We start from the raw sequence: 24,785 nt of genomic DNA on the forward strand, positions 1-24,785 counted from the left end.
CCCACGAGCCCCGCCCCATGCGGCTGCCGTACGCCGACATGGCGGTGCCCGCGTTCCGTGGCGCACTTGGCCCCCGCGGCTTCCCGTCGCTGTGTCGCGCTGCGGCCGTCGGAGCGACGCCGCGGTCAGTCGGCCGCCGCCGGGGAAGATGGACGCAGGTGAGCAGTACAGCATCGGGCCTCTAGCGGCAGTGCTCGCTCGCTCGCCCGCCTTCCCGGCCCGGCCCGGGGCCTACGGCAGGCAGAGACAGTACTCACCGGTCCCGCGCCCTCAGCCCGCGGGAGTTCCCGGCCGGGCTCGCGGGCTTGAAGGCCGCGGAGGGCAGCGGAGCGGCTGGGTCCGCCGGGTGGGGACGCCGAGCGCCGAACTCCCGCGAAGTTGTCGGGCGGGCCCCCGAGGCGCCGCGCTCCTCTCTTCGCAGGCGGGCCGCTGCTTCTACGGCCCGAGGGACGGGGACGTCGGCCCGTCCTGCCTGCGGGATCCGGCGAGCCGCCTCGGGGATGGATGCCGCCGGGCGAGGTGGCTCGGAGGCGCGTCCGTACCCAGGCGTCGTTCGCCCGTGGCCCCGGGCACGCTGTAGACCGGCTCTTTGACGTTCCCAGCGGCGCCGGTTCTGCCTTTCCTGGGGATCCAACGCTGGCCTTCCTTCAAGGGCCCTGCTCGGCGCGGCCGGGAGCGCTTCCGTGGGTCCCCCGAGAGCGTGGCGGGTGCTTTGTTCTGTTCACGGCCGCGGCGGAGCTGGCTAAGCCCGGGAACCGAGGGCACCGTGAGGCCCTCCTCACCGCTCCGCGTCCGCGGCTGCCCGAGGAGTGTCGGCCAGATGTGCATTTCCTGAAGTTTGTTTTTTTAGAATGAGTGTCAGACACTGTCAAACTGGTTTTTGGGGACATGGAGTGGGAATACCTAAGGTTATTGAGAGAGGTGGTTAAGGTAGGAAGCACAGTTTAATGTCATGTTACCTTGAATATGAAAATCATGTTCAAGTTGATAATTTATTATAATAGAGTTTTGTAGTCATATGGTAAAGACACCTTAATAGGACATCAAACGCTGCTGCTCTCAGGATCAAAGTAGAAAAGTTGCTTGCATTTGAAAGTCTCTGTTGGGTCTGATAAAAATGTACAATAAGATAGCTGTGCTGGGCGGCATGTGCCTGTGATCCCAGTAACCCAGGAGGTTGAGGCAGGAGGATTGCCAGTTTGAAGCCTGCCTCAGTAACTTAGTGAGACCCTATTTTAAAAGAAAGAACTAGGGATATAGCTCAGTGGTACTGTGTTCAGTCCCCAGTACAAAACAACCTAGAACCTAATGTGTGTGATGTTGTTAAGGTATGATGTTCTCCTTCTGACACAATGTGGAATGGCCCACCTTTCCCTGGTCTTTGAAGATCTGCCTTCCCTGGCCACATGTAGTGCAGGTACTGATTGTTCTTATAGGTATTTCTTCTGTAAACTGCATTTACTGTTGAATGCCAGGTGTGTGCTGGTCATTGTTCCAGATCCTGTGACTCCAGAAGTGGACAAAACAGATGAAAACCACTGTCTTGGGGCAGCTAACAATCCTGGTGGGGGACCAGGAGGAGCAGCAAGAGGTGTGGCTCCTGCAGACTAGAGAATGTGGACTGTGCAGGAGGGCTTTGGATTGCAGCCTGGATAAGTCCCACTTTGAAGGTTGCATTCTAACCAAGACCCAGAGCAGTGCAGGAGGAAGGGCAAGTGGGCTGATCTGAGAGCAGCAAGGAAGCTGGAGTCGCCAGGTGCCTGGTGTGAGAGAGGTTGGAGCAGAGTGTGGGAGAGTTGTTAGGCCCAGCCGTGGGGCCCTGCTGGGTCACAGTGAGAACTTGGGCATTTGTTCTGAATAGGATGAAACCCTTTGGAAGGATCGAGAGGAGAAGTAGCATGACTGGACTTGGGTTTAACAGAAGTGTTGTGGCCCTCCATTGAGAATATGTCTCAGAGGGATGTTGACAGAACCGTTCTGATAAGCAGGCACAGAAGAGGGGCTAAGACTTAGGTCGGGGTGAGGAGACGAGGTTGAATTCTGGACATGTTTTGAAAATCGGGACAGTAGCATTTGTTTACAGATCACAGGTTGGGAGAAGGGTAGGTAGGGAGGAGAGAGAGATGGCACCAGAGGTCACTGCCTGAGCTGAGAAACGTGGGGAGGCCCTGCTTCATGGGGAGCTGTCAAAACTTTGGCTTTGTGTGTGCTGAATGTGGAGCAGTGTCCAGGGAGCCATTGTTTTACTGGCTGGGCGCTAAGGGAATAAAAAGCCTATGACAAAGGTGTGTATGAAGCTACATCAGATGAGGTGGCCCAGAGGCCGAGTAGGTAGATAAGAGAGGAGGCCAGGAGGGCAGCCCAGGGCTGCTGCTCTTGGGGGGGGGACGGGGGACACTTTCTGCTTTCTCCTAGCTGGCAAGCACTTTTTATAAGAACATGCTCCTGGTTCAAAGAACTGTCAGGAGCCAGGACCTAGGTAACTTTATTTCTATTCCTTGGTGACAGAACCAGTGTCGTGTGCCTGTGTCTCCTGCGCCTCACATTGTGTCTGGTACATGTTTGGTACTTGATGAAGCAGAACTATTGAATTAATAGTTTATATACTTTCTACTACAGGTTGAGTGTCGTTAATCTAGAAATGGAAATGTACCAAAACTCCTCAAAACCAGAAATATTTTGAGCACTGGCATGACACCACAGGTGGAAGAGTCCCCACCTGCCTTGTGAGACAGGCTGTGGTCTAGGTGCAGTCCATTGGACGTGGTATGTCACTTTGCCTTGAGGCTGTGTAGGTGTGTGTGAAACGAAAGTGGGTCCCAGCTCCAGTATCTGCATCTGTACATGCAGGTGTTCGAGAATCTGAAAAGCAGAGGGATGTGCGACCTGTGTAGGGGTGTGTGCTGGGTCTGTGTGGAGTGTAAGTCTGTGCTGTTAGCATAAGGCTCCGTGACTGCAGGGCAGCGGGTTCGATGTGGACATTCTGTCCTGTGTATTCACTAAAGCAGTGTTGTCTTACATAGCTAAAGCCCCCACTGTCTCGGTTGTCGTCATTTCTTTTACATTCAAACTGCTGTCTTAAACTTGAGTTTTCTAAAAGGGGGAAATCCCGTCTAGATTTATTTATACAGTATAATCTTTTAGTAAATATCTTCAAAATGAGGAATATTATAGTAAACTCTAAAAGAAACGTTGGTCATATGTATGTTTTTTTGTGGTTCTCTCTGCATGACAGTGTAGTTGGTACTAAGAGAGGTTAAATTCATTGAGCATATTTCCCTATATTTCTGCCTGTGAGATTAATAGCATTAAATCACTTGCTCTTTTAAATGTAATTACCATATCATTAAAACACTTTCTGCTTTCTTCTGGGTTGTGATCACAGAAGTCCCAAGAGGAGGTTGTGGGGGCTAGGGACACAGCTCAGTTGGTAGAGCTTCCCTCACATGCACAAGGCCCTGGGTTCCATCCCCAGCACCACAAAAAAAAAAAAAAAGAAGGAGGAGGAGGTGTGGGAAGCCGTGCCTCTGGGGTGCAGGTGGCCATGTGGGACTCCTTTGGGGAGCTTTCCTCCTGGGTGAGGTGCTTTGCTGTCCTCTCCTCCCTGTGCTGTGCGTTTGAGTTGGCACCATTGTCTGGCAGTCTGGAGCCTGGCTTTCTCTTTGAGGGCTGCCTTCTCAGCTCAGGAGCTTTGTGCCTGCTCCATAAGTGGCATGAGGTGGTGTGTGAAGATGGTGCCATCATAGTAAGGGCTGTAGAACAGTGCTGAGGACCCACTGTGGACAATGGAGAGCCTGCTGGCTTTGGGCCCTGTGAGCCCAGAGAGTGGAGTAGCCCTGCTTGCTGGTCAGTCTGTCAGTCAAGACTGTGAGTTGTGGTTTGCTTTCATCCTGGATTCTCACGTATACCTGGGCAGAGCTAGTGCTGTTGCCCCACTCCATGGTGAGGAGTGTGTCTTAGAGGCAGTTCAGGTGTATGCCATGCACCTGGCAAATGGGCTCTCTGTCTCCAGAAACAAACCTCAGTAGAAAACAAAAGTTTATTTGAAGAATCTCTCCTTTGTCATTCAGAGCAAGATCCTGAGGCTGGGGGCTCTGCCTGCCAAGGCCTCGGCCTGGGGTTCCTGGTGGTGCCTTGTTCAGGCACCTCAAATGTAGGGCCTGGCTTGTGCATTTCCTCCTGTCCCCAGTGCAGAGGGATGGAGACCCTCTAGGTGCTCTTCTGGCAGGAATGCTGCAGCTCCCTGTCCAGGGCAGAAGCTCAGGCGTGGACTCCCAGCATATGGGATGGCTGCCTTCTGCTCTTGAGATACAGTTGCCTCTGTTTGAAACAAGTTCGTAGTGTCAGACTCTATTTGGTGAAGAGGCTTACATGTTTGGTTCCTGCCTCCCTATGTCTAACTGCAGCTCGGGCCCAGAATGTCACTCCACATCATGTCCTGACCTGGTTACCAGTGTCCTCAAACCCCGTCCAGTAGCTTGGCCTTGACCACCATGCCACGCTTCTGGGAATGTGTTCAAGGCCCTGTGGCCCTGCAGTTCTGCCCTTGTTGTTGTCAGACACAGAGGGGTAGCAAGCCTGGCCCTGAGGAGGGTGCAGCACCCACAATTAGTCCCAAGGCAGCTGAGATTCTCAGACGAGGCAGGGCAGGATGCAGAGGAGGCTGCCTGATTGTCTAGTCAGGAGGGGTGTGGAGTGTGGGGCTGGGGCAGGGACCCTGTGGATGGTGGATGCTGTGCTCTGTGCTCCATGAAGCTGAGGAGAGCTCTGGGCATCTCTTGATACTTGTGTTCCCTTTGGGGGTGGTGTTTGACTCTACCACCAATCTACACTCCCATCCCTTTATAAAATGTTTTGAGCCAGGGCCTCGCTAAATTGTCTGGACTGACCTTGAACTTGGATTCCTCCTGCCTCATCCTCCAGAGTTGCTGGGGTCACGGGTGTGGCCATTGCACCGGACTGCTCCCTATAGTTTCTGCTTCCTCAAGCTGACTCTTGATTCATGAGGCCACATAGCCCATAATCTTCACAGTTATGGTAGCAGCTTTGGTGAGGGTGACCGTGCTTGTGACCTTCACTCTGAAGTTGGCTTCTTGCCTGTAAAGCTACCGAGCCACCCGGGAATGTGGTGGCTCCGCGTTTTGCTGCTTTGGAGATGAAGGTGTCGACTTCAAAGCTGTCCTGGCCTGGTGCCCACTTTCAGAGTGAGAATTTGTCCTCTGCTTCCTCATCTGCCTGTCTGCTCCCTTTATTGTTTATATTTTTAGCGTGGGAAGCTGGATGTCATAGAAGTTTCCCAGTTTCCTGATTGAGGCCTTGGTTAACTTGGTGATAGTGTCCTTTACCTGAGAGCAGATGCCACGTCCTATGAACTAGGGTATGGAGATGCCTGCCCAGCTTGCTCCTTGGTGCTCCAAAGCCTTAGCAGATAACATGGCTTTATTAAAGCCTGTGCCTTGGCAGGATCTCAGGCATCGGTAGAATGTTCCAGCAAGGTTGGCATTTCTCTCCTCTGGTGTTATCAGTTGCAATTCCCCAAGGTTGTTTGCATCCTTTCACTTGAGAATAAGCTTTTTGGATTTGGGTTTGTGCGCTGGATAGCACTGAAGTGATGAAGACACGGGTAGTCTGGAGAGCAGGGGTGACCCTTGGCCTTCAGCTTCTTGAAGATAGGCATCGACTTTAAAAATTCAGCTGGGATGAATTAAAGTCTGTGCCTATCTTTTCAGGAAACTAAAAGAACATCCAGAGATTGTGCAAAATCAGTCTTATGTAAATAGTGGGAGACATAAACCTGGACTTCATTCATGGTAGCCCAGCTGCATGGTTGACATTGTCTCTGAATGCAGAGCCAGACAAAGCTGCTATCATGCTGGGGAAGTCTCAGCAGTGCTCAAAAGAGGGCGGAGCTGGGCAGGAACACAGCCCCTGTCCTGGGTTTGTGGGTTCTGCCCCTGCTGCTGGCTGAGCCTGCAGATGAGCTGCGTCCAGGTAAGCCTTTGGGCATGGTAAGGTGTGTGTGCCTTCACCCCCACTCTTGATGTTGATGACATTGCTGACGCCGGTGCCCTTCTGTCTGCCAGCCTGTATCTCTGGAGGAGTCTTCCATGGAGACATCACAGCCACATGGCAAGGCTGTTATTACACCACTTTATGGATGAGAGATTGTCCATGCTTAAAAGTTAAATAAATGGCCCAGGAGCCTATAGCCTCTGAGTGCTGAGCTGGAATTTAAACCTTGATGCCAGGTTTCAATGCCACCCTGCTCCACACCTTTGCAGAGGAAGCAGTATAGAAGCAGCGTACAGGGATGGCCATGCTGTAGCCCACAGCGGTGCTCTGAACTAGCTACAGTGTCACTGCTGGGAGGCCAGGGAGAGCTGTGCTCATGCAGAGTGAGGGACACAAGCAAGGCCCCCAGGCACGGCTTGCTTCCCACCGGGTGTGCTCCAGGTGGTGATACCTCAGATGTTTATTTATTTATTTATTTATTTATTTTTATCTTTGCACTGTTCAGCATTTTCAAAAACCATTCAAAAAATAAATTCCAGCTGGGCTTGGTGGCATACACCTGTAATCCCAACAACTTGGGAGGCTAACGCAGGAGGATGTGAATTCAAAGCCTTAGCAATTTAGCAAGATCCTGTCTCAAAATAAAAAATAAAAGGGTTGGGGATGTGGCTCAGTGGATAAGTGCCCCTGGGTTCAACCCCATCACCAGCAATAGAAAAAACTCCAACATGGGAGCAATGAGTGGAGTCAGGTCTTCAGAAGGTCTTCGTGAAGTTGCAGGGGAAGCATGTGAGTGGTTGTCACCATTGATGTTCAAGAGGCAGCAGGTGAGCCTGTGTGCTCGGAGTTTTCTGAGGGGCAGCTGGAGAGGCCTTTAATGTCCCTGAAGCATGCCCTGTGCAGCTGGCCTTGTGGCTTTGGCTGCGTGCCCTTTGCTGGCTGGTGGAGCATGGGCTTCCTCAGCCATCCTCAGGGTTCTGTGGACAGGAGGAACCTGAGCCTTTCTGGTTTCTTCACTAAAACAAAACAGACATGGAGCTCTGTGGCCAGCACCTCCTTAGCCAGCAGGCTCTGCTGCCATAGAGCCCTTTGGTAGCAGCCTTGAAGTGAGCATCCCTTCCAGGCCTTGATTGAGGCCTCAGGGCACCTGCCTTCCTTTGGGGACTTTGCAGAGAAATCCATCTTTCAGTTTCCAACCCAGGAGTACCACCCTCTCCCTCTATAGTTAGGTGCTTCTAACTAGCAGAAATCAGATGGACCAGGATCCCCAGGCTTCTGAGGGTTCTGATCCTGCCATCATCACAGCATGTCTGAGTATGCTGCCAGGGTGACATCTGCTAAGCCTTAGGATGCCACAGTGCTTCACGTTTTGAACATGCTGCCAGGGTGACAGTTGGTGACCTTACGATGGCCGTGGACTTCTGTGACCTTCTTGGTCCGTGGAGACAAAGTGCGTGGCTTCATTTTATTTTATTTTAGCTTTAAATACTGTAAGTCTGAAACAGTCGAATGCTGAGGTCAGGTGGCTATCCCCAGCTTTGTTCCCTTAAACACTGGCCCTAACTTTGTCCCCATCATGTCAGTTGCCAGACAGTCACACGGTAGCTAAGCATCTGAAAGGGGTGACCACCTCCATCCCCAGTCCTCAGCAGGCAGCTGTGTGGCCCTCTGCCCTGTGTATTTAGGCATCAGCTTTGCGAGGATGGTGCTGGTGCCAAGAGGCAGGGCGTGCCACCTGCCTCTAGAGGCTGCTGGTGCTCTTTGATGGTGCAGAGGTGCTGTGGAAGGTCTCTTTGGCATCTGTGAGATTATGAGAGTCAGATGGATGTGTCTGGTTCCCACAGCCACTCTGACCTATGACACTCTTCGGTTTGCTGAGTTTGAGGACTTCCCTGAGACCTCAGAGCCTGTTTGGATCCTGGGCAGAAAATACAGCATCTTCACAGGTATTGCCATGTCATTGTCCCTCTGCTGCCTGCAGAAACATCTGGTGATAGCAATCGCTGACTCCTCTGTGATTTTTGACTTATAAACTTAAGGCTTTATGTGTCTTCCTCTTTTAAACAATCCAGAAAAGGACGAGATTTTGTCCGATGTGGCATCCAGACTTTGGTTTACCTACAGGAGAAACTTCCCAGCCATTGGTGAGTACCCCACTGTCTGTGGCAGAGCACACGTGCCAAGTGTGGCCCTACAGAGACGGCTGCCTGTGTTGGGGTTGAGGGCAGGCACAGATCCTGTGTCTGCTCCCCACTGCAGTATGGAGCCACCCCTGCCTCCGGGAGCACGTAGCTCCCCCGCCACAGGGTGGCTTCGGAGTGCCAGATGTCTCTTTCAATCCCCATGGCAAGCCAGTTGAGCCATGGCTGATGTCCGGCCCCCTGACAGGAAGCTGGGCTTAGGGCTGAGCTCTGGGTTCCTGGGGGCAGTGCTTCTCTGCCTGCGAGTGAAGCACTGCCCCCTCGTGGCTGGAGCTGGAGTTTGGCATCAGGAGTTGTGATAGGGTCTAAACTTGAAGACAGGCAATGTGGAACAGCTGGGCCAGGAAGAAGGCAGGCCTAGGGCATGGGCTGAGTCTACACTTGAATGCATGTTCTTGTGTGGTTCCAGCATGTTTGGAAGACACTTAGCTGTGGGGGTCAGAGGGAAGGGGTTGTGGCCCGTTTTCCTGTGAGCACTGAAGTACATGCCATTCATTAATGCTCTGTTGTCATGTGCCCTGCAGGTGGAGAAGGCTGGGGCCAGCCCTCCACCTGCCTTTTATGGTCAAAGGACCCAAGGCTGGATGTTAGGCCCCAGATCAATACCACGTCCCCCAGAGGTCGGTCACCAGTGGGTTCCTCCCCAGTGGTCTTTCACCCTTCTCAAAAGTGTGGTAGAACTAGGTGTGAGGATACATACCTGTAATCCCAGCAGCTTGGGAGGCTGAGACAGGAGAATTGCAAGTTCAAGGCCAGCTTCAGCAACTTAGTGAGGCCTTAGGCAACTTAGCAAGACCCAGTTTCAAAATATAAAAGGGGCTGGGAATATGGCTCAGTGGTTAGGTGCCGCTAAGTAAGATCCCTGGTACCAAAAATAGTGAAGGTGGAGGTAAAGTAGACCCAGTGGCCTGGCATTCTGGGACAGCAGAGTGCGGGGGTGAGGTGCAGCTCCCTCAGGCAGGTTCCTCGTGGTGAGACTGTTAGGATGGTCTGGACATCGCTCCTAACATAGTCGCTCAGTCGACACCTTCAGTCAGCCACGTGACCAGCACGCGAGCTTCATAATAGAGGTTCGAAGCATAAAGATTAACTAGTGAGTTTTAAAATTAAAGACACATAATTCTCGTTACCTTTATTGTCCAGCTCCAGAGATGGCTCCTCCTAGCTCCCGCCTCCAGCCACCTAATGCGGTGGCAAGGTTAACATGAGGCCAGCAAGAGAGAGAGAGAGAGAGAGAGAGAACACGCCAGGGAATGAGCTTTTATTGGGGAACAAAAAATTCAAAGGAAAATTCCATCCAATGAAGGTCGAGGGGGGCAGCATTCCAAGGTCAGGGTCAGTGATTGGTCTTCGGGTCAGTGATTGGTCTTCGGGTCAGTGGTCAGGCACACCTCCACACGGAGAAGCCCTCACACCTGGAACAAGGTGGGGAAGGCTTTGACACAGTTGTGTCTAAGCGCTTCTCACCCAGCCAGGGAGGTAACTCAAATCACGTGCAAGAATGGCTTCCCACACTCCAGGCCTGCTCTAAGCATGGCCTTGTCCATGATGGCAGGGTGCTAGGGAGGAGGCCAGAGCTGGAGAGCTGCCTTCCTCACTGGCCACATTGGTGAGAAGAGGCTGGAATGAGTCACTGTGGGCGAAGCAGCCTGGAGGTCCTGAGTGCCAAGTGTGGCCCTACAGAGACGGCTGCCTGTGTCGGGGTTGAGGGCAGGCGCAGGCCCTGTGTCTGCTCCCTGCTGCAGTGTGGAGCCGCCCCTGCCTGCGGCCAGCATCAGCAGCCCCTCCTCCCCGTAGGACAGTAGGGCGGCATTCCATCAGAGTCCTGCTGCAGGCTGGCAGGATGTTTCCCACGTCTGTTACCTTACACACTGTCCCGAATGGACCTGATGTGCTGGAGAGGGAGTGGTGGTTGGCCACTGCTGTGCTAGCCCCGCTGTGCTCAGCAGTACCAGTGTTGTGGAGACTGTGGCCCTCTGTTTTCTAGCAGGTGGAAGGTGGCCTTCCTCATTCAGCTCTGCCTTCTGGGGCCTGAGCATTCCTGTGGCCTGCTGACCAGGCTTGCTCACACTTCACTCCTCTCAAGGGCTCATGTGTCAGGACGTCCTGCTCCCCAGCAAGTGCAGTCTTCCTGAGTGCTCAGAGGTGCATGTTGCCCAGGACAGCTGGTGTGTGAGGGGTCAGCAGCTCCTGCCCCTGGCTCCAGCTTCTGCTGGAGCCTCTGGTCTTGAGTGCTTCTCTCTCATGACAGGGGGAACTGGCCCCACCTCGGACACAGGCTGGGGCTGCATGCTGCGCTGTGGACAGATGATCTTTGCTCAGGCCCTAGTGTGCCGGCACCTAGGCCGAGGTGAGTCTCGGCACCAGGGGAGGGGACTGTGGCAAAAGGTGTTTCAGGGACATCATACCAAACCATAGGCTAGAGCAAGCATGAGGTTTCCCTCATTGGTGACCCACTGGTCTTCACAGTTCAAAACACAGTTTTCAGTTTAAAAAATGCTGGTGTTAATTTATTAGAAATTACTGTTAAACCATTTTCTGTTTTCTCTTTGGGTTTGTTTTGATGTGTTGGTGAATAGATTTGAAATTCTGGAGAGTTTGGCTTTTAACTTTGGAAAGGCTCAAAATTTCAGAGCATGCCTATAATCCCAGTGACCTGGGAGGCTGAGGCAGCAGTATTGCAAGTTTGAAGCTAGTCTCAGCAACTTAGTGAGACTCTGTCTCAAAATAAAAAGTAAATTAAAAGGGCTGAGGTTGAAGCTTGGTAGTAGAACACTTGCCTAGCATGATGAGGCCCTGGGTTCCATCCCTAACACCACCACCAACCAGAGCCTGAAGACTGAATCTTGCATGGTGTGTGACAGTACTGTTTCTCACATTCGTACTTGAACTGATCTTGGGTGTTTGTTTCCAATAGATTGGAGGTGGGTGCAGCGCAAGAGGCAGCCTGACAGCTACTTCAGTGTCCTCAATGCCTTCCTGGACAGGAAAGACAGCTACTACTCCATTCACCAGATAGGTGGGGACCTTGCACACATGCCGGTCTGGCTCTGCAGAGGGCAGTGGCGCTGGGCCTTCCCCAGGAGCTGGCTGGTCTCGTGGAGTTGGAGCATGAGGCTGTGGGGTCACTCTGGCCTCTGACCACTGCCCTGGGTGTGGCCTGCTGTGCTGCTGCTCAGAGCAGTCTCTGGGACCCAGATGCATCCTGAAGGTTGGCTCTCCTCTGCTGCCACTGAGGCCGAGTGCTCAGGCAGGAGTGAGTGAAGGGCTGCACGGTTTTGGCTGAAGCAGGCCCAGTTGGAGCTCTGAGTCCTACCTGCAGGAGGAGGAGAAGGGTGGACCCGGCCCCCAGAACCTGGAGTTGCTCCATATCCTCCAGCCCCTCCTTGAGTTCATGGGCCAAGTGCAGGACAGCACTTGTGATGTCCTCTGTGCCTGTCCCACCTCCCTTTTTAGCACGTGTTCTTGCATCTCACCTGAGCACCCTCTATCTGGATGGTGTCCTGTGTAGGCCTTCCTGCCTCCACATGTCACAGAGGTGGGCAGGAGTTTTGGGTGCCAGGGGAGGCTGCGTGTCACTGATCCAGTCTGTTCCCTGCAGCGCAAATGGGAGTCGGCGAAGGCAAGTCAATAGGCCAGTGGTACGGACCGAACACGGTGGCCCAGGTCCTCAAGTGCGTACTGAGACTCAGCCTTATGCTTCTTTGGGGCAGCGTGAGTTTTCCTTGACACTTAGGCCTTCCTTGTTCTTGTTGCCTCAGGAGATCAGGGTCCTTCCTGATCCTTTGCTTGTAGGCCTCTGGGGGTCCTCGGAGGTGACTGTGCCAAGTGGGATTTGTTTTCTGGGGAAAGAAAACAACTCAACCCGACCCCACGTCATGTCTGTGGCCCTGGGCCCTTGTTCTTGGCTCATGGATCTGCACATGGCAGGAAACACTGAAGTGCTGGTGACCCTCTGTATGGGTGCTGTGGTCTTCTACCTCACAGGCTGTGGTCCCCTGCCCACCTTGTCCAGGGTCTGCTGGACTCCACTCCCTGAGTCCCCTCCTGTGCCCTCCATGCCGGAGGTGTGCAGTGACTAGAGCAGAGCCTGTGCCCACCTTCCTGGTGCAGGCGAGGCAACGCTGGCAGCCCCCAGCACCATCACTCCGCTTCTCAGTCCTGGACCTGTGCTTTCTGCTTGGCCTGCCTCACCCTTCCCTCTGGCTATGTGCCCTGCTGTCCTGGCATCACTCGGGCCTCTTTCCTGCTGCACTGAGGGCCATCATCTCCCCAGTCCTGCTTCAGCTGTGACTGTCCCTCAAAGACCTGCTTGCTTGCAGGGTCTTGCTTGAGGGTTTCTTGCTTTGTATCCCCTTGAGGCCAGCTTGGCATCGGCTACCCTGCGTTTCTAAAATGACCCTGTTACTCGTCCCTGCCAGCCTTCTGCCCTCCTCCTCAGGAAGGCTTTCTGTCTCCACCAGCTCCTTTTGTCAGGTTCCTTGGGCTCCTCCTGGACGCGTCCTTCTGTGCCACAGCTGGCAACCAGCCGTCCCAGGCCTGTACCTTCTCCCTGCCTCCTTGGCTGGGCCTGTCTGGCATCCACTGCACACCCGGGACACCTCGTGTGGTCTGCAGGCCCCCCACCCCTTTCACGGATGCCCTTCTCCTGCTGCTGCTCTGGCAGCCCTGAGAAGGTCCATCAGTGCTTCATCACATCCAGAGCCACACTTGGTCCCCGACTTGCCCAGTGGCAAGTAGCCCTGGGTTCAGGTGCTTGTACCCTTTCTGGAAATGCCAGGCCAGGCCGCTCCACTCCTCCTGTCCTCTGCCCTCCTCTCTGTCTGTGTTGGCTCCTCTTCCCTGACCTGTGAGGGCTGCAGGCCTGGGTTCTGGCCCGAGGCTGCTGGTGCAGGGTTGGCAGAGCTGTTCTTCAAGTCGACTCACTGCAGACCCCTTCCCTCAGCACCCCTGAGGCTCCCGGACTCTGGCCTCCTCTCCCCACCCTGGTCTGCGTCTTGCTTCTGCCTCCTTGTTGGCCTTCCTTCTTGCTCTGCCATCCTGATAGACTGCTGCTCTGGGCCTCCCTGCTGACTGCTGGTGTGCCCATACCACTCCAGCTGGCCTCGCTGCCCTGTTAGCCCTCTCACTGTGCCCTGCACAGTAACCTGGCCCCACACAGGTGCACTCCTGGGCTTTTGCTTGGGCCCTGGTTTGGAGCCCTGGGCTGCTCCCCATCTCTGCCTTCCTGCAGGGGCACTGGCAGCATCTCCCCCTGTAATAGGGCTCCCTGATTCTTCCATCTGCCCACTAGCTGCTTCTCGTCCATGTTCCCTCCGGGTCAGCGCTGGGAAGTGCTGCTCAGTCTCACCTGTGGTGGACTGGGAGCACCAAGGTGGCCTGGAGCCTGTGGGGTGGGCTGCTCTCCCACGGCCCTTGAGGCTCTACATCAGAGGGGGCTCCACATGGCTACCCCAGGGACTCCCAGACACTGGCTGGTATTTTGTCCTCATAGCTCAGGGCCTGAACATATGTCCCTGTGCCTGGAATGTCCCTTCTTTCTAGTCATTCGCTGTTTTTTTGTTTTTTTTTTTTTTGGCGGACACTACATCTTTATTTTATTTGTATGTGGTGCTGAGGATGGAACCCAGCGCCGCACGCATGCCAGGCAAGCATGCTACCGCTTGAGCCACATCCCCAGCCCTAGTCATTCGCTATTGAACTGGTTCTCTGCCCCTCCCCGCAGCACCACCATCAGGGCAGATCCTGACTGCCATCTGTTCCTCCCTTAGAACCACCAGCTGCAGCCATAGCTCCCCCACCACAGTCGCAGCTGTGCAGCTCAGCAGGCTGGAGGCTGGTGGCCAGGGGCAGGGCTGCCTGCACAACAGTTAAAGCTCTGCAGTCTGAAAGCTGGGCTCATGTCCACGCCACCTTTGTGCAGCCCAGGGGTTCTTGTGGGTGCCTTCTCAGAGGGCAGCTGGGTTGCCTGTGAGGAGGGATGGGCTAGCTCAGCTTCTTCCTGCCCATGATGTGGGTGTGCCCTGCACTGAGAGCAGCTCTGGCAGAGGTGGGCGTGGGTGTTGTGGAAGTGGTCTGGGTAGGGGAACTCACCGGCATGCTGTCCTGCTCTCCTAGGAAGCTGGCTGTGTTCGACACCTGGAGCTCCTTAGCTGTTCACATCGCGATGGACAACACGGTGGTGATGGAAGAGATCAGTAAGTGGCTCATGGTGTCAGCTGGGGGGCGTGTTGTGGGTGATATGTTTCCTGCTGAACCCAGGAAGGAGCCCTGCCTGGAGAGTTCTGTTTCAGCAGCACCAGCACTCCCTTTGGGTGGAGGGCCTAGGCTTTCTCCAACAGTGAGTTACTTAATACTCCGTGTCATTTTTTTTTTGTGTGTGTGTGTGTCTTTATTACAAATAATATGTTAAAGCCAGGGGCACTGGCCCATAGCAATAATTCCAACAGGAGGCTGAGGCCAGAGGATTACTTGAGTTCAGGAGTTAGAGGCCAGCCTGGGCGATATACTCTGAAAAAAGCAAAACCAGGGGGCTGGGGCTGTAGCTCAGTGGCAGAGCACTTGCCTAGCACATATGAGGCATTGGGTTCGATCCTCAGCACCACATGGAAATAAACAAATAAAAAGCAAAACCAGAAACCAGTAGTAGGTCAGAGCATCCATATTCAGCCACCCCTGTGCAGGGATTCTGGCCGAGTGTCTCTGCATCCACACCCCCTGGTAGGTTGCCAGAGCTTTTGCTCAAGCAGATGCAGCCCTAAAGCAAGTGGATCACACAGCCTCTGGAAGGAAGACCCACCAGGAACCTGAGAGAACCTAGGCGTGCCAAAGTGGGGTCCTGGAGGACGGTCCTAGCCTGGCTCAGCAAGGCTTTGAGCCTAGTGGGCTCTGGGCCCTGTCCTCCCTGCCATGGTGCAGCCCCAAGGCCTCTGCCGGTATGCTTGGTGCGGCTGCTCACAGCAGTTCTCTTCTTCCTGAAGGACCCCCCAGTGCTGGTTCAGCCAGCTTTGGAGTACCGCCTGTGGGCTGTTGCCTTGAATCAATCTATCTCTTTCTTTCCTTCCTTCCTTCCTTCCTTCCTTCCTTCCTTCCTTCAGTTGTCGTTGGAGACAAGACCTTTATTTTATTTATTTATTTTTATGTAATGTTGAGGATTGAACGCAGCTCCTCTCAGGTGCTACGCAAGTGCTTTACTACTGAGCCCCAGCCCCAGCCCCTTGAATCCACTTTTGCTGAACAAGAACACATTGGGAGTGTAGAGGGAGACCCCTTCCACTGTGCTGTGCCAGCCGCTGTACCAACCTTGCATCAGAGCAGGGCCTTCTCTGCCAGCGATGGCCCTCCTGTCCCGCTTCCTCATCCAGGATCATCCTGGGGGTCGCTGCCGACAGTGCTCGGAAGGAGCAGGACCTGGCACAAGTGAGGCCCTACGCGGTTGCTCCACTGCAGGCAGACTTGCTGTCATGACTGTGGGCCCTGGAACTGCAAGCTCGAGACCATTAACAAACTGTGTGTTTCCCTTCTGCCTTTCCCCTCTTTCCTCTGTTTCTTGACATCTCTATGAAACCCATGAAAAGTGCAAAGAAAGAAGCAGATTTTTTCCCCTGGCAATACTGGGGACTGCACCCCCAGGGTCACTACACTGAACTATACCCCCAGACCTTTTTCCTTTTCATTTTGAGATAGGGTTCTGCTGAGTTGCCCAGGCCGGCCTTTAACTGAGGTTCCTGCCTCAGCTTCCTGAGTAGTGGGGATCACAGGTGTTCAAAACTGTGCTGCTTTAGAGTCACTGATTTGGCCACTCGGACAATGTGACATGTTCTCTTCCAGTGGGGTGTTTTTTTGTTGTTGTTGTTGTTGTTGTTGTTTTTTAATATATATTTTTTTAGTTGTAGGTGAACACAATGCCTTTATTTTTATTTATGTGTTTTTATGTGGTGCTGAGGAACGAACCCAGTGCCTCAACTGTGCTAGGTGAGCACTCTACCACTGAGCCCCAGCCCCAGCTCCTCTTGCAGTGTTTTTTGATGCTTTTCAAGAACTAAGTAGCTGGGCACAGTGGAAGCTACTTGGAAGGCTGAGGTACAATGATGGCAAATTTGAGGCCAGCCTCAAAACTTAATGAGACTCTGTCTCAAAACAAAAAATGAGGGCTGGGGTGTAGCAGAGTGGTAGAGTGGCCCTGGGTGCAATCCCCAGTGTAGTAAAAACAAACAGGAGCTCCGTGGTAGGAGATGTGGTGACTGTCTTACTAACTGGCCGCAGTGTATCAGTGTGCTTCCACCACCACGACCACCCCACCTGCCATTCAGGGTCCAGCCACCCGCACCCTCAACTCCTGGCTTCACCCAGAATCCTGAGGCCTCCAGTTGTGAAGCACCATTGTGGAACTGGCAGATCCATGAGCCCAGGTCTTGCTGGGAGGGTGCAAATCAGGTCCTGGGAAGAGCCAGAGTCTGCATGTTTTAACAGCTCCTGGGGGACTGGAGGTTCTTGAAGCTGACCAGGACCCCGTCAGAAGTGATGTGTTTATCACAAGGACAAAGGCGAGAGGCCTGACTCCTGTGTGTAAGGGTGGCCCAGACACTGAGGCAGATGGGCAGATGGGGTTGCTGAGCATGGCGTTGCGTGGCCAGGGGTCACATGAGGTAATTCTGATAGTCTTTGGCTCTCCAGGAGATAGGAAGTTAGCTGCTTTTCTATCCCACTACCAAGAGATGTCCCACTAGCCTAGAAGAGACGGCAGCAAAGCAAAAGCTGGACAAAACCACGCCTTGGCTGTGTCTCAGAGCTGCTTGTGGAAGGAATATATGTTCAGAAGCTCCATCGAGGCCTTTCTCTCCAGTGGGAACTGGCTCATCTCAGCCCCACCCAAGTCAGGTAGTCTAGGAGGCCAGGGGAAGCCAACCACGATGTCCACAGCAGCTGCACCTGCCTTAGCAGTGCTAACTGTGACCCGTATGGCTTCAGTAGACAGTGGTGAGTCCCCTGATAGGGGCAAGACCGCAGATGAAAACGGTGTGGGTTTCCACTGGGACAGTGTGAGCCGGCACGACTGTCCCAGTGCAAGCAAGTGGAGCCCCCGTGACTGCAGCCACATTGAGAAGAAGGGTGGAGGGAAGAAGTGCAGGACTGGAGTTAGGCTTCCTGTGTTGAGTACAGTGGAGCTGGTCTGAGTTGCTGAGGGCCTCACTGAATTGCTCAAGCCGGCCTTGAACTTGTAATCCTCCTGCCTCTGCCTCCAGAGTTGCTGTGATTACAGGTGTGCACCTTTGCTTCCAGCAAGACCCCGTTTGTTTGTCAACTCAGGAATACCTAAGTGTATACATTCCTGGTGCTATTTCCACATAGCAAAAGTAGAAACTTCTATAAGCATCCACATAATGATACCTGCCTTTTAGGAAAGGGGTTCCACTGGTCCTGGGTCCCTCTTCCTGCTGTGCCGGGCGTTCAGGGTTCTGAGGAGAAGGCTTGGTGTCTGGGAGGCAGGCAGGTATGCACACTGCAGAGGTGAGTACCTAAGAAAGGCAGCCAGGGGCTCCATGGGTGACAGGGTCAGCAAGTCCCAGCTCACAGCAGGCCCCCTTGCTACATGTGCTGACTGAGGGCAGAGTGACAGGCTGCTTGCTATCATCTCATGGCCTGCTGTGGTCATCTGGAGTGGAAAAGGTCTAGCCAGCGAGGAGACCACCATTGACACAGAGCTTTGCCTCAGAGTCCACAGGGCAAAGTCCTCAGGAGGGAAGAAATTGCATAATGCAGAATAGGCACTGGAAGACCAGAATCACAGCTAGAGCACTGGATGGACGCGTGCCCCAGGTTCTGGTGGTGGGTGGCCCTTGGAGAAGAAAGGGCAGAACTGGAATTGGCTGTTGGGAACAGTGATATGCATTTATCAATCAGAGCTAAACAGAAAGTTCAAAAAAACTTTTTTTTTCTAGTGAGCTATCTTGAGAAGTTTTAGTCCTATAAAAAAATTCCAGTGAATGACAACTACTTTTTAGTCACCTTTGATCTGGAAAGTTTTCGCTCTCTTTTGGGCCTTCTTAGCATTGATGGTTTTGAAGAATCCAGGTCGGCTAACATCCCTCACGCTGTACCTGTTTCCTGAGGCTGCGTTCAGGTTAAGTGTGTAGATTGAGAACACCTCTGGGTGGCACTCTGTCCTCAGTGTCCCCTGTCAATAATGCCATGCCAGGTCACCTGGGCAAGGTGGTGTCTGTCTGCAGGGACCTTCTCTTGTAAGTACACTTATGAGCAGCCTGGCTGATCTCAATAGGCAGTGGTGAGTTTAGTCTGAGCCATTTCTTGCCTGCGGCTGAAGGTAGTGTTTCTAAGTCGTCCCTTCTGCACATGCTGGTTGGCATACTTAAGAAGAGTCTTTTCTCCTTTCTCTTCCTGTCCTTTTTTAAATTGGAAGACTGTTTCTTCTGTGTCCAGGACTTTGTGGATTCATCTTTACCTGGGATGTTGCTGCCCACCTTGTCCTGGACATGCCCCTCCCCACCTCCTCCACATGCCTTGGCCCAGGGCAGGCCTGCCTGCAGGCAGGCTCCGTTGGTGGTGTGGAGCACATCCTTTCCTTTGGCTCCTCCTGCACATCCTCTCCCTGGTCCTGGAGTCAGGCTAGATCAGGCAGGTGCCCTGCTGCGGGGCCTGTTCGCTGCCGGCCTCCACCTTCCTGGCAGGAGTGTTCCCTCAGTGCCTTCTTGCTGGGGAGCACCCAGCAAGCCAGCTCTGGCCAGGTGCTGGTTGCATGCATATTTTCCTTACGTTATTTTTCCCTACATACACGTGATTTTCCCTTGCACTCTTGTGGTTGTGCTGTTTCACAATGAGTTTCTAGTTGTGTTTTTGAGTGGTGGGGTTGTTCCAGGGAAGCGCTATGCCCGTGCTTGACCTCCCATACCTGTGGCAGGAGGTGCTGTGCCTGCTCCTTGCAGAGGCTCCCTCCTCTGCTTGTCTCTCCTTCCAGGAAGGGTGTGCAGGGCCAGCCCTCCCTGTGCAGGGGCTGCCGCGCTTCCTGCAGACCCTGACGGGCACTGTAATGGATTCCCTGCCGGAGCCGAGATCACCAACCGGCCACCACTGTGGAGGCCCCTGGTACTCCTCATCCCCCTGCGCCTGGGTCTCACGGACATCAATGAGGCTTACGTTGAGACACTGAAGGTGGGTCTTGGGAGAGTACTCACCCCAGCCCTTCCACTCCCAGCCCTCTATGCTCTGAGCCAGCTCCAGGGGAGAGTCTACAGCCAGGTCACCAGAGGGTGGCTCTGATGGTGGCATTCATCAGTCAGGTGAGGCAGGAAAGGCCTGCACATTTCAGCACTGATGGAGAATCTGCCTGTCAGGGCGTCACGAGGGCCCTCAGGACCACGTGTCCTTGCCTGGCGCTCCAGGCTCTCTCCCCCTCCAGTGCCTGGCTATGTTCTGGGTGTCCTCTCTGCTCTCCTAGCGCCTCCTGAGTAGCACTGTGAGGAAGGGTGATCCTGACAGGCTATGGGTGACAGTGACTGCTAAGGTCCCTGTGGAACTCTGTCATAAGAGCAAGGAAAGCCCATCTGTGTTCAGCTCGCTCAGACTTCAGACCAGCCGTCGTCCTTCTGACCTCTCCCTCTGGAATGGAAACACTGCCGTGTATTGATAGCCTGGGGCCACGGCACACACCTGTACTGAGTGACTTGGGAGGTGGAGGCCAGTCTCAGAAACCTAGCAAGGCCCTGACCAAAATTAAAAATTCAAAGGGCTGTTAAAACAGGGCGTGGTGGTGCCCACCTGCAATCCCAGCAGCTCAGGGGGCTGAGGCAGGAGGATCACAAGTTCAGAGCCAGCCTCAGCAACTTAGTGAGGCCCCAAGCAAAACAAAATGGGCTGGGGTGTGGCTCAGTAGTGGAGTGCCCCTGGGTTCACTGGCCTGCCCCTAATACAGAAGAAAAGAGCCCTTCACTGCCTCGGTCTCACCCCTTTCTCCAGCCCTCTGCCTGCCTTGTGGTATCTGGCCTCCTCCTGCCCTCACCCTGTGTCTCCCTCTTTGCTCTTCTTCTTGGCGGTCCCAGCACATCTGGCTGGTCTCCCGGCTCCAGTTCTTCCACTCCAGCCCATCAGACCCCCTGCCCGGCCTCCACTGCCCCTACTCTGAGCCCCCTGCCGTGGCTAAGGCTTTCCCACAGCCCTGTGTGGTGTCCTTCCTATGCTGGAAGCCCCCTGGGGACCTCAGGGGTACAGGGCCACATGCTCATCAGCCCCGTCTCTCTGCAGCACTGCTTCATGATGCCCCAGTCCCTGGGCGTCATTGGCGGAAAGCCCAACAGCGCCCACTACTTCATCGGTTGTGTTGGTGAGTTGGGCCTGCCTGCCTGCCTGCCTGCCTGCCTGTGGGGGACTCTGCTGTCCAGGGAGCAGTGCCCACAGCTGTTCGAGTCCAGTTCAACTGCCTGGGCCTGGGGGTCTGAAGGTGGCCTGACCTGCCCTCTGTCCCCTGCTGACCCTTCATTCTCACCCAGGGGAGGAGCTCATCTACCTGGACCCCCACACAACCCAGCCTGCTGTGGAGCTGACTGACAGCTGCTTCATCCCTGACGAGAGCTTCCATTGCCAGCACCCTCCTTGCAGAATGGGCATCGGGGAGCTTGACCCATCCATCGCTGTGGTGCGTCCTGACTGCAGGCTCCTGGGCAGTTGTTTGGAAGACCAAACCCTGTTTTAGAGTGAAAGGGACACCTTCAGATTTGTGTGGTGTCTTCCGCATTTTGGAGTGTTGTGTCCACATGGTGCAGAGTCCAGGGCAGGAGAGTGAGCTGTCTTTGAGCCCCTCCCCGCCCTCGAGAGGGGGCCTTGCCTGGCATGGGTGTGCTGTGCTGTGCTGTGCAGAGGGTGGGGGTGGCTCACAGATAACCTGCAGACGCCTGCCTGCACGCGTCCTCCGTGTTCCTGGTGTCTTTGTGTGTGGGGGAGGTGGTTCTCTAGGAATGGGCTCCTTAGGGTTCTCAAGGTGTGGTGCATGCAAAGCTGCCTGTTCTGCACTCGCACTTGATGGGAAAGAAGGCCAGATGAAAGGCTCTGGTATCAACGCCCTGCGTAGGACAGCGTCACCTGACCTGTGTCCCAGTGTTCTGCTGACTGCCCACAGGTGCCTCCTGGGGAGGGAGGTGGGCAGAGGTGGGGCTGGGCCGCTGGGGCTGACTCCCTGCCAGCCTGGCTACCCTCCAGGGCCTGTCCTGTGGTGAGTGTCTCTAGTGCACAGTGGCTGACTCTGGGGCACTGCGGGCAAACTTGACTGCGGAAGGGCGATGTGTGCAGGCCAGCCAGTGCCAGAGTGCTAGGGCTGCGCCCCGGCCAGAGGTCATGCTGTGGAACAGCTCCCCGTCCTCACTGTGCAGACCAGCAGGTGCTGGGTTGCTGGGCCGAGCTCTGGTCAGAGGTGACACTGTGGGACAGCTCCCTGTTGTCACGGTGGAGAGCAGCGCACACCACTGCTCTCAGAGATGAGCCTTCCACGGTTTCGTGTCTCACAGCCCAGCTCACGGCTCAGGGCTCACTGCTTACGCTGTTCTTGTTCCAGGGATTTTTCTGCAAGTCTGAGGACGACTTCAGTGATTGGTGCCAGAGGGTCAGAAAGGTGTGTGGCCATATGGGCGCTCTGCTCTGCCTCCGGGTGCAGGTGGGAGGTGCCCAACAGGGCTGGTAGTCTGGTTGTCACGGGAGTAGATATTGCTGTCATCTCCATGCTGGGGGCTTCTGGGGCACACACTCCTCTCTGTGGACCAGGGCACTGCTGAGCTGTGCCCTGCAGGGTGCCCGCCCCTCCTCTCTGCCTCTGGGGGCAGATGCTGAGCTGTGCTCTGCGTGGCCTTGGGAGTCACCTCCCCTCATCAGCGAGGTGGGGTGAGAGCAGTGTCCACCATGGCCGTGCCAAGTGGCCCTTCTCTTAGCAGCAGTGGCCTCTGTGGGGCAGGGCTGTGGTGACTGGGCTGCCCTCACTGTTTCCCTGCAGCTGTCCCTGCTTGGGGGCGCCTTGCCCATGTTTGAGCTGGTGGAGCAGCAGCCCTCCCACCTGGCCTGCCCCGATGTCCTGAACCTGTCCCTGGGTGAGTGCCAAGGCTGCAGGGCCACTGCTGGGCGGTCCACCCCATCTCATCTGTGCCTACCTTGCTGCCGCTGGATCAAGGCCACTCTGCTGGAGGAAACTGCCCACGTCCTCCAGACCGTGGCCACAGAGGGTCGGGGCCAGCTTGGGACAGCAGGCTAGTGGCGGGGTGCTCCTTCTCCCTGTGCCCTAGCTGGGCTCAGGCGGCTGCCCCCTTCCTTGCCCATCCCCCACCCCTCCCATCCTGCTCAGACCTTGCAGTTCAGAAGAGGCTGGCACCTGGTTGTGAGGCCTCAGGGTAGGACAGGGCTGTCCCCTCTTCCAGTGTCTCACCCTACAGTCCCAGTGGCCAGAGGCATCTGAGGAGGTTTTGCCTTGTTCCTTCTAGATTCTTCTGACGTAGAGCGACTGGAAAGATTCTTTGACTCAGAAGATGAAGACTTTGAAATCTTGTCCCTGTGAACACCCTGGGCTGGGGGCCCAGCCTCCTTGGCCCCTGCTGCAGGCGCATTTGAGAACCCAGCTCGGCCTCATCGCGGGGCCTCTGCATTCCATCCCTCCAGCCTCCCCTGCCAAGAGCTGCGCCCTGCCGCCTCTGCCCAGAGGGCTCAAGGACTGCGCTGCCCTGCAGGCCTTACCACGGGAATCAGCCAGCCAGCCCCAAGCACACCAGGGCCTCCACATGGGCTGCCTGTGCAGGGATCAGGAGCCTCCCGAGGTCTCCAGGTGGCGCTGCCAGCCAGCCTCAGTGCACTGGCTCTGGCCGTGCTTCCTCCTGGGCACTCGGGCCTGTGGTTGGTTTGGAATTAAAGCCCTGTTTGAAGCTGTTTGACACAGACATGAATTTCTGGGGCACTTCCCAGGTCAGAGTCTCAGGACCACCAGGTTGGCATATGCAGAGCACTGGCCGCAGTGGCCTCACACTGCTCGTGCTGGGCAGGGTGAGCTGTGGGACCACATCCCCTCTGTCCAGCATGGCTGATCAAGGGCTACCTCGGTGGGAAATCAGGTGAAGGAACTGCGGCAAGGCTTCTCCCTGTTTGGGGGAGGAAAGTGTTCAAGGAACAGGTCACTGAGAGAGCCAGGGATGCCAGTGGATGCTGAGCCTCGGGCAGCGGGTGTGTCCTGGGCGTCTCTCGGAGCAGGGCCCAGCCGTGCCTCCCTCCGGTGGTGATGTTCTGCCTGCTGCTTGCTTGCCACCCTACTGCCTGGATGGGGAGGAAACCGGTGCAGAGCTGCCCTCCGCCTGGGACGCCCACCCCTCCTAGGTCACTGAGGTTCTGCCTGGTTTGGGCTGGAAGGGTGAAGGCACTTGGGCTGTGGTGGTGTGTGGGCCATGGGAAAGGGGTAAGCAGAGCAGCAGGCTCCTCAGCATTCCTCCAGTGCCTCCCCTCACCCTGGCTCCCGGCCCTCAGCTGGGACACGGGTCCATTCCCAGTTCTGGTCCTGACTTCTCCAGACCTGATGCATCTGATGCCAGAGACGGGAAGCCTGGGGCTAGCCCCTGAAGGAGCCATTCCTAAGTCCTGGAGCTGGCCTGCTGGGCAGGACTGTCCCAGTTGTGGCTACTCTAGGCAGCTCCCAGCAGCCCACCCAGGCAGTGGGGGATACCTCAGCCCCCCAGGTATGATGACATAATTTATTTCTTCTTACTGGCCCTTCTCTTTCCACCCTCCCTATTCTCCTTCAGAGACAGCTGGGGCCACTTCCGTCCCTCTGGGGCTCCGTGCTGTGGTGGCCCGGGAAGGTCTCTGCAGCTCCTGCTACTTGTGGGTTCCCAGGGTGGGTGGGCAGAAGGCCCCCTTCAGGGGGACCATCACTGAAGAGAAGCATCCTTAGTAGCATAGTTTGCAATTCTTAATGGCAAATAATAAGTTTCAGTAGAAAACAAAGTTTGTGTGTGTTGATTTCTCCTCCACTTGTAGCTCAGGTCACAGGTTGTAGACTTCCCCAGGCTGGGCCAGTGGAGCCTGCCTTGCTTCCCGCCTGGCCCAGCGAGGAGCCTGAGATGTCTGTCCTCGTGCTGGGTGACATGTGATCTTAAAGATTAGGAGGGGAAGTTGTAAAAGCACCCGAGGTATAGGGTGGCTTCAGGCTCCCATCAGTGTCCTGAGTGACAGCCACCCACCCTCCATGTTAGTGCCCAGCACCCAGACAGGAAGGGAGCTGCTGCTGGCCCTGGTGCTATGACCTGAGGACAGTCACACCACTCAGGACACACAGAGGCTTCTGTGGCCAGGCCTGCACACCCAGCCCTGGAGCAGCTCTTTGGGGCCTGGAGGGCAGAAGTCCTTCATGCTGTGCAGACAGACCTCTCTGGAGACTCCAGGGGACAATGTGTTTCCAGAGGCACCAGCATCCTCAGCTGTGTGCTGCCCCCCACCGACCCCACAGTAAAGATGCTGCAGTGGTCCTAGACAGCTGCTCACATAAGGTCCTCCACCTAATCCCACTTGCATAGCCCTCAGTATCCTGTCTGTTTAACT

At 55.2% G+C, this 24,785-nt stretch overlaps 1 protein-coding gene across 3 annotated transcripts; it reads left to right on the forward strand.

Annotated features, from left to right (window-relative positions):
- Positions 1-2: 2 nt before the first annotated feature.
- Atg4b (autophagy related 4B cysteine peptidase) lies at positions 3-23,131 on the forward strand. Of its 3 annotated transcripts, XM_015481693.2 has the most exons (14): positions 105-158; positions 1,329-1,417; positions 7,857-7,958; positions 8,085-8,156; positions 10,465-10,563; positions 11,131-11,232; positions 11,815-11,887; positions 14,331-14,410; positions 19,189-19,382; positions 20,472-20,550; positions 20,717-20,862; positions 21,775-21,831; positions 22,207-22,300; positions 22,688-23,131. In XM_015481693.2, the coding sequence occupies exons 2-14, from the start codon at positions 1,360-1,362 to the stop codon at positions 22,759-22,761; spliced, it is 1,230 nt and encodes a 409-aa protein (XP_015337179.1). In that variant the 5' UTR covers positions 105-158; positions 1,329-1,359; the 3' UTR covers positions 22,762-23,131. The 3 variants fall into 3 exon arrangements, with proteins under 3 accessions (XP_015337178.1, XP_015337179.1, XP_048664909.1); XM_015481692.2 differs by lacking the exon at positions 1,329-1,417 and having other exon boundaries at positions 3-158; XM_048808952.1 differs by lacking the exons at positions 105-158; positions 1,329-1,417 and adding an exon at positions 7,405-7,462.
- Positions 23,132-24,785: the final 1,654 nt, after the last annotated feature.

Source organism: Marmota marmota, unplaced genomic scaffold (genome assembly GCF_001458135.2).
Source record: "Marmota marmota marmota unplaced genomic scaffold, marMar, whole genome shotgun sequence".
NCBI lineage: Eukaryota > Metazoa > Chordata > Mammalia > Rodentia > Sciuridae > Marmota > Marmota marmota.

Excerpts from the sequence above, each read along its gene's own strand:
- Atg4b (XM_015481693.2), top strand. The coding sequence starts at position 1,360 with ATGGCCCACCTTTCCCTGGTCTTTGAAGATCTGCCTTCCCTGGCCACA. Across the intron at positions 7,959-8,084 it reads AAAATACAGCATCTTCACAG|AAAAGGACGAGATTTTGTCC; the intron begins GTATTGCCATGT and ends TAAACAATCCAG. Across the intron at positions 22,301-22,687 it reads TGTCCTGAACCTGTCCCTGG|ATTCTTCTGACGTAGAGCGA; the intron begins GTGAGTGCCAAG and ends TGTTCCTTCTAG.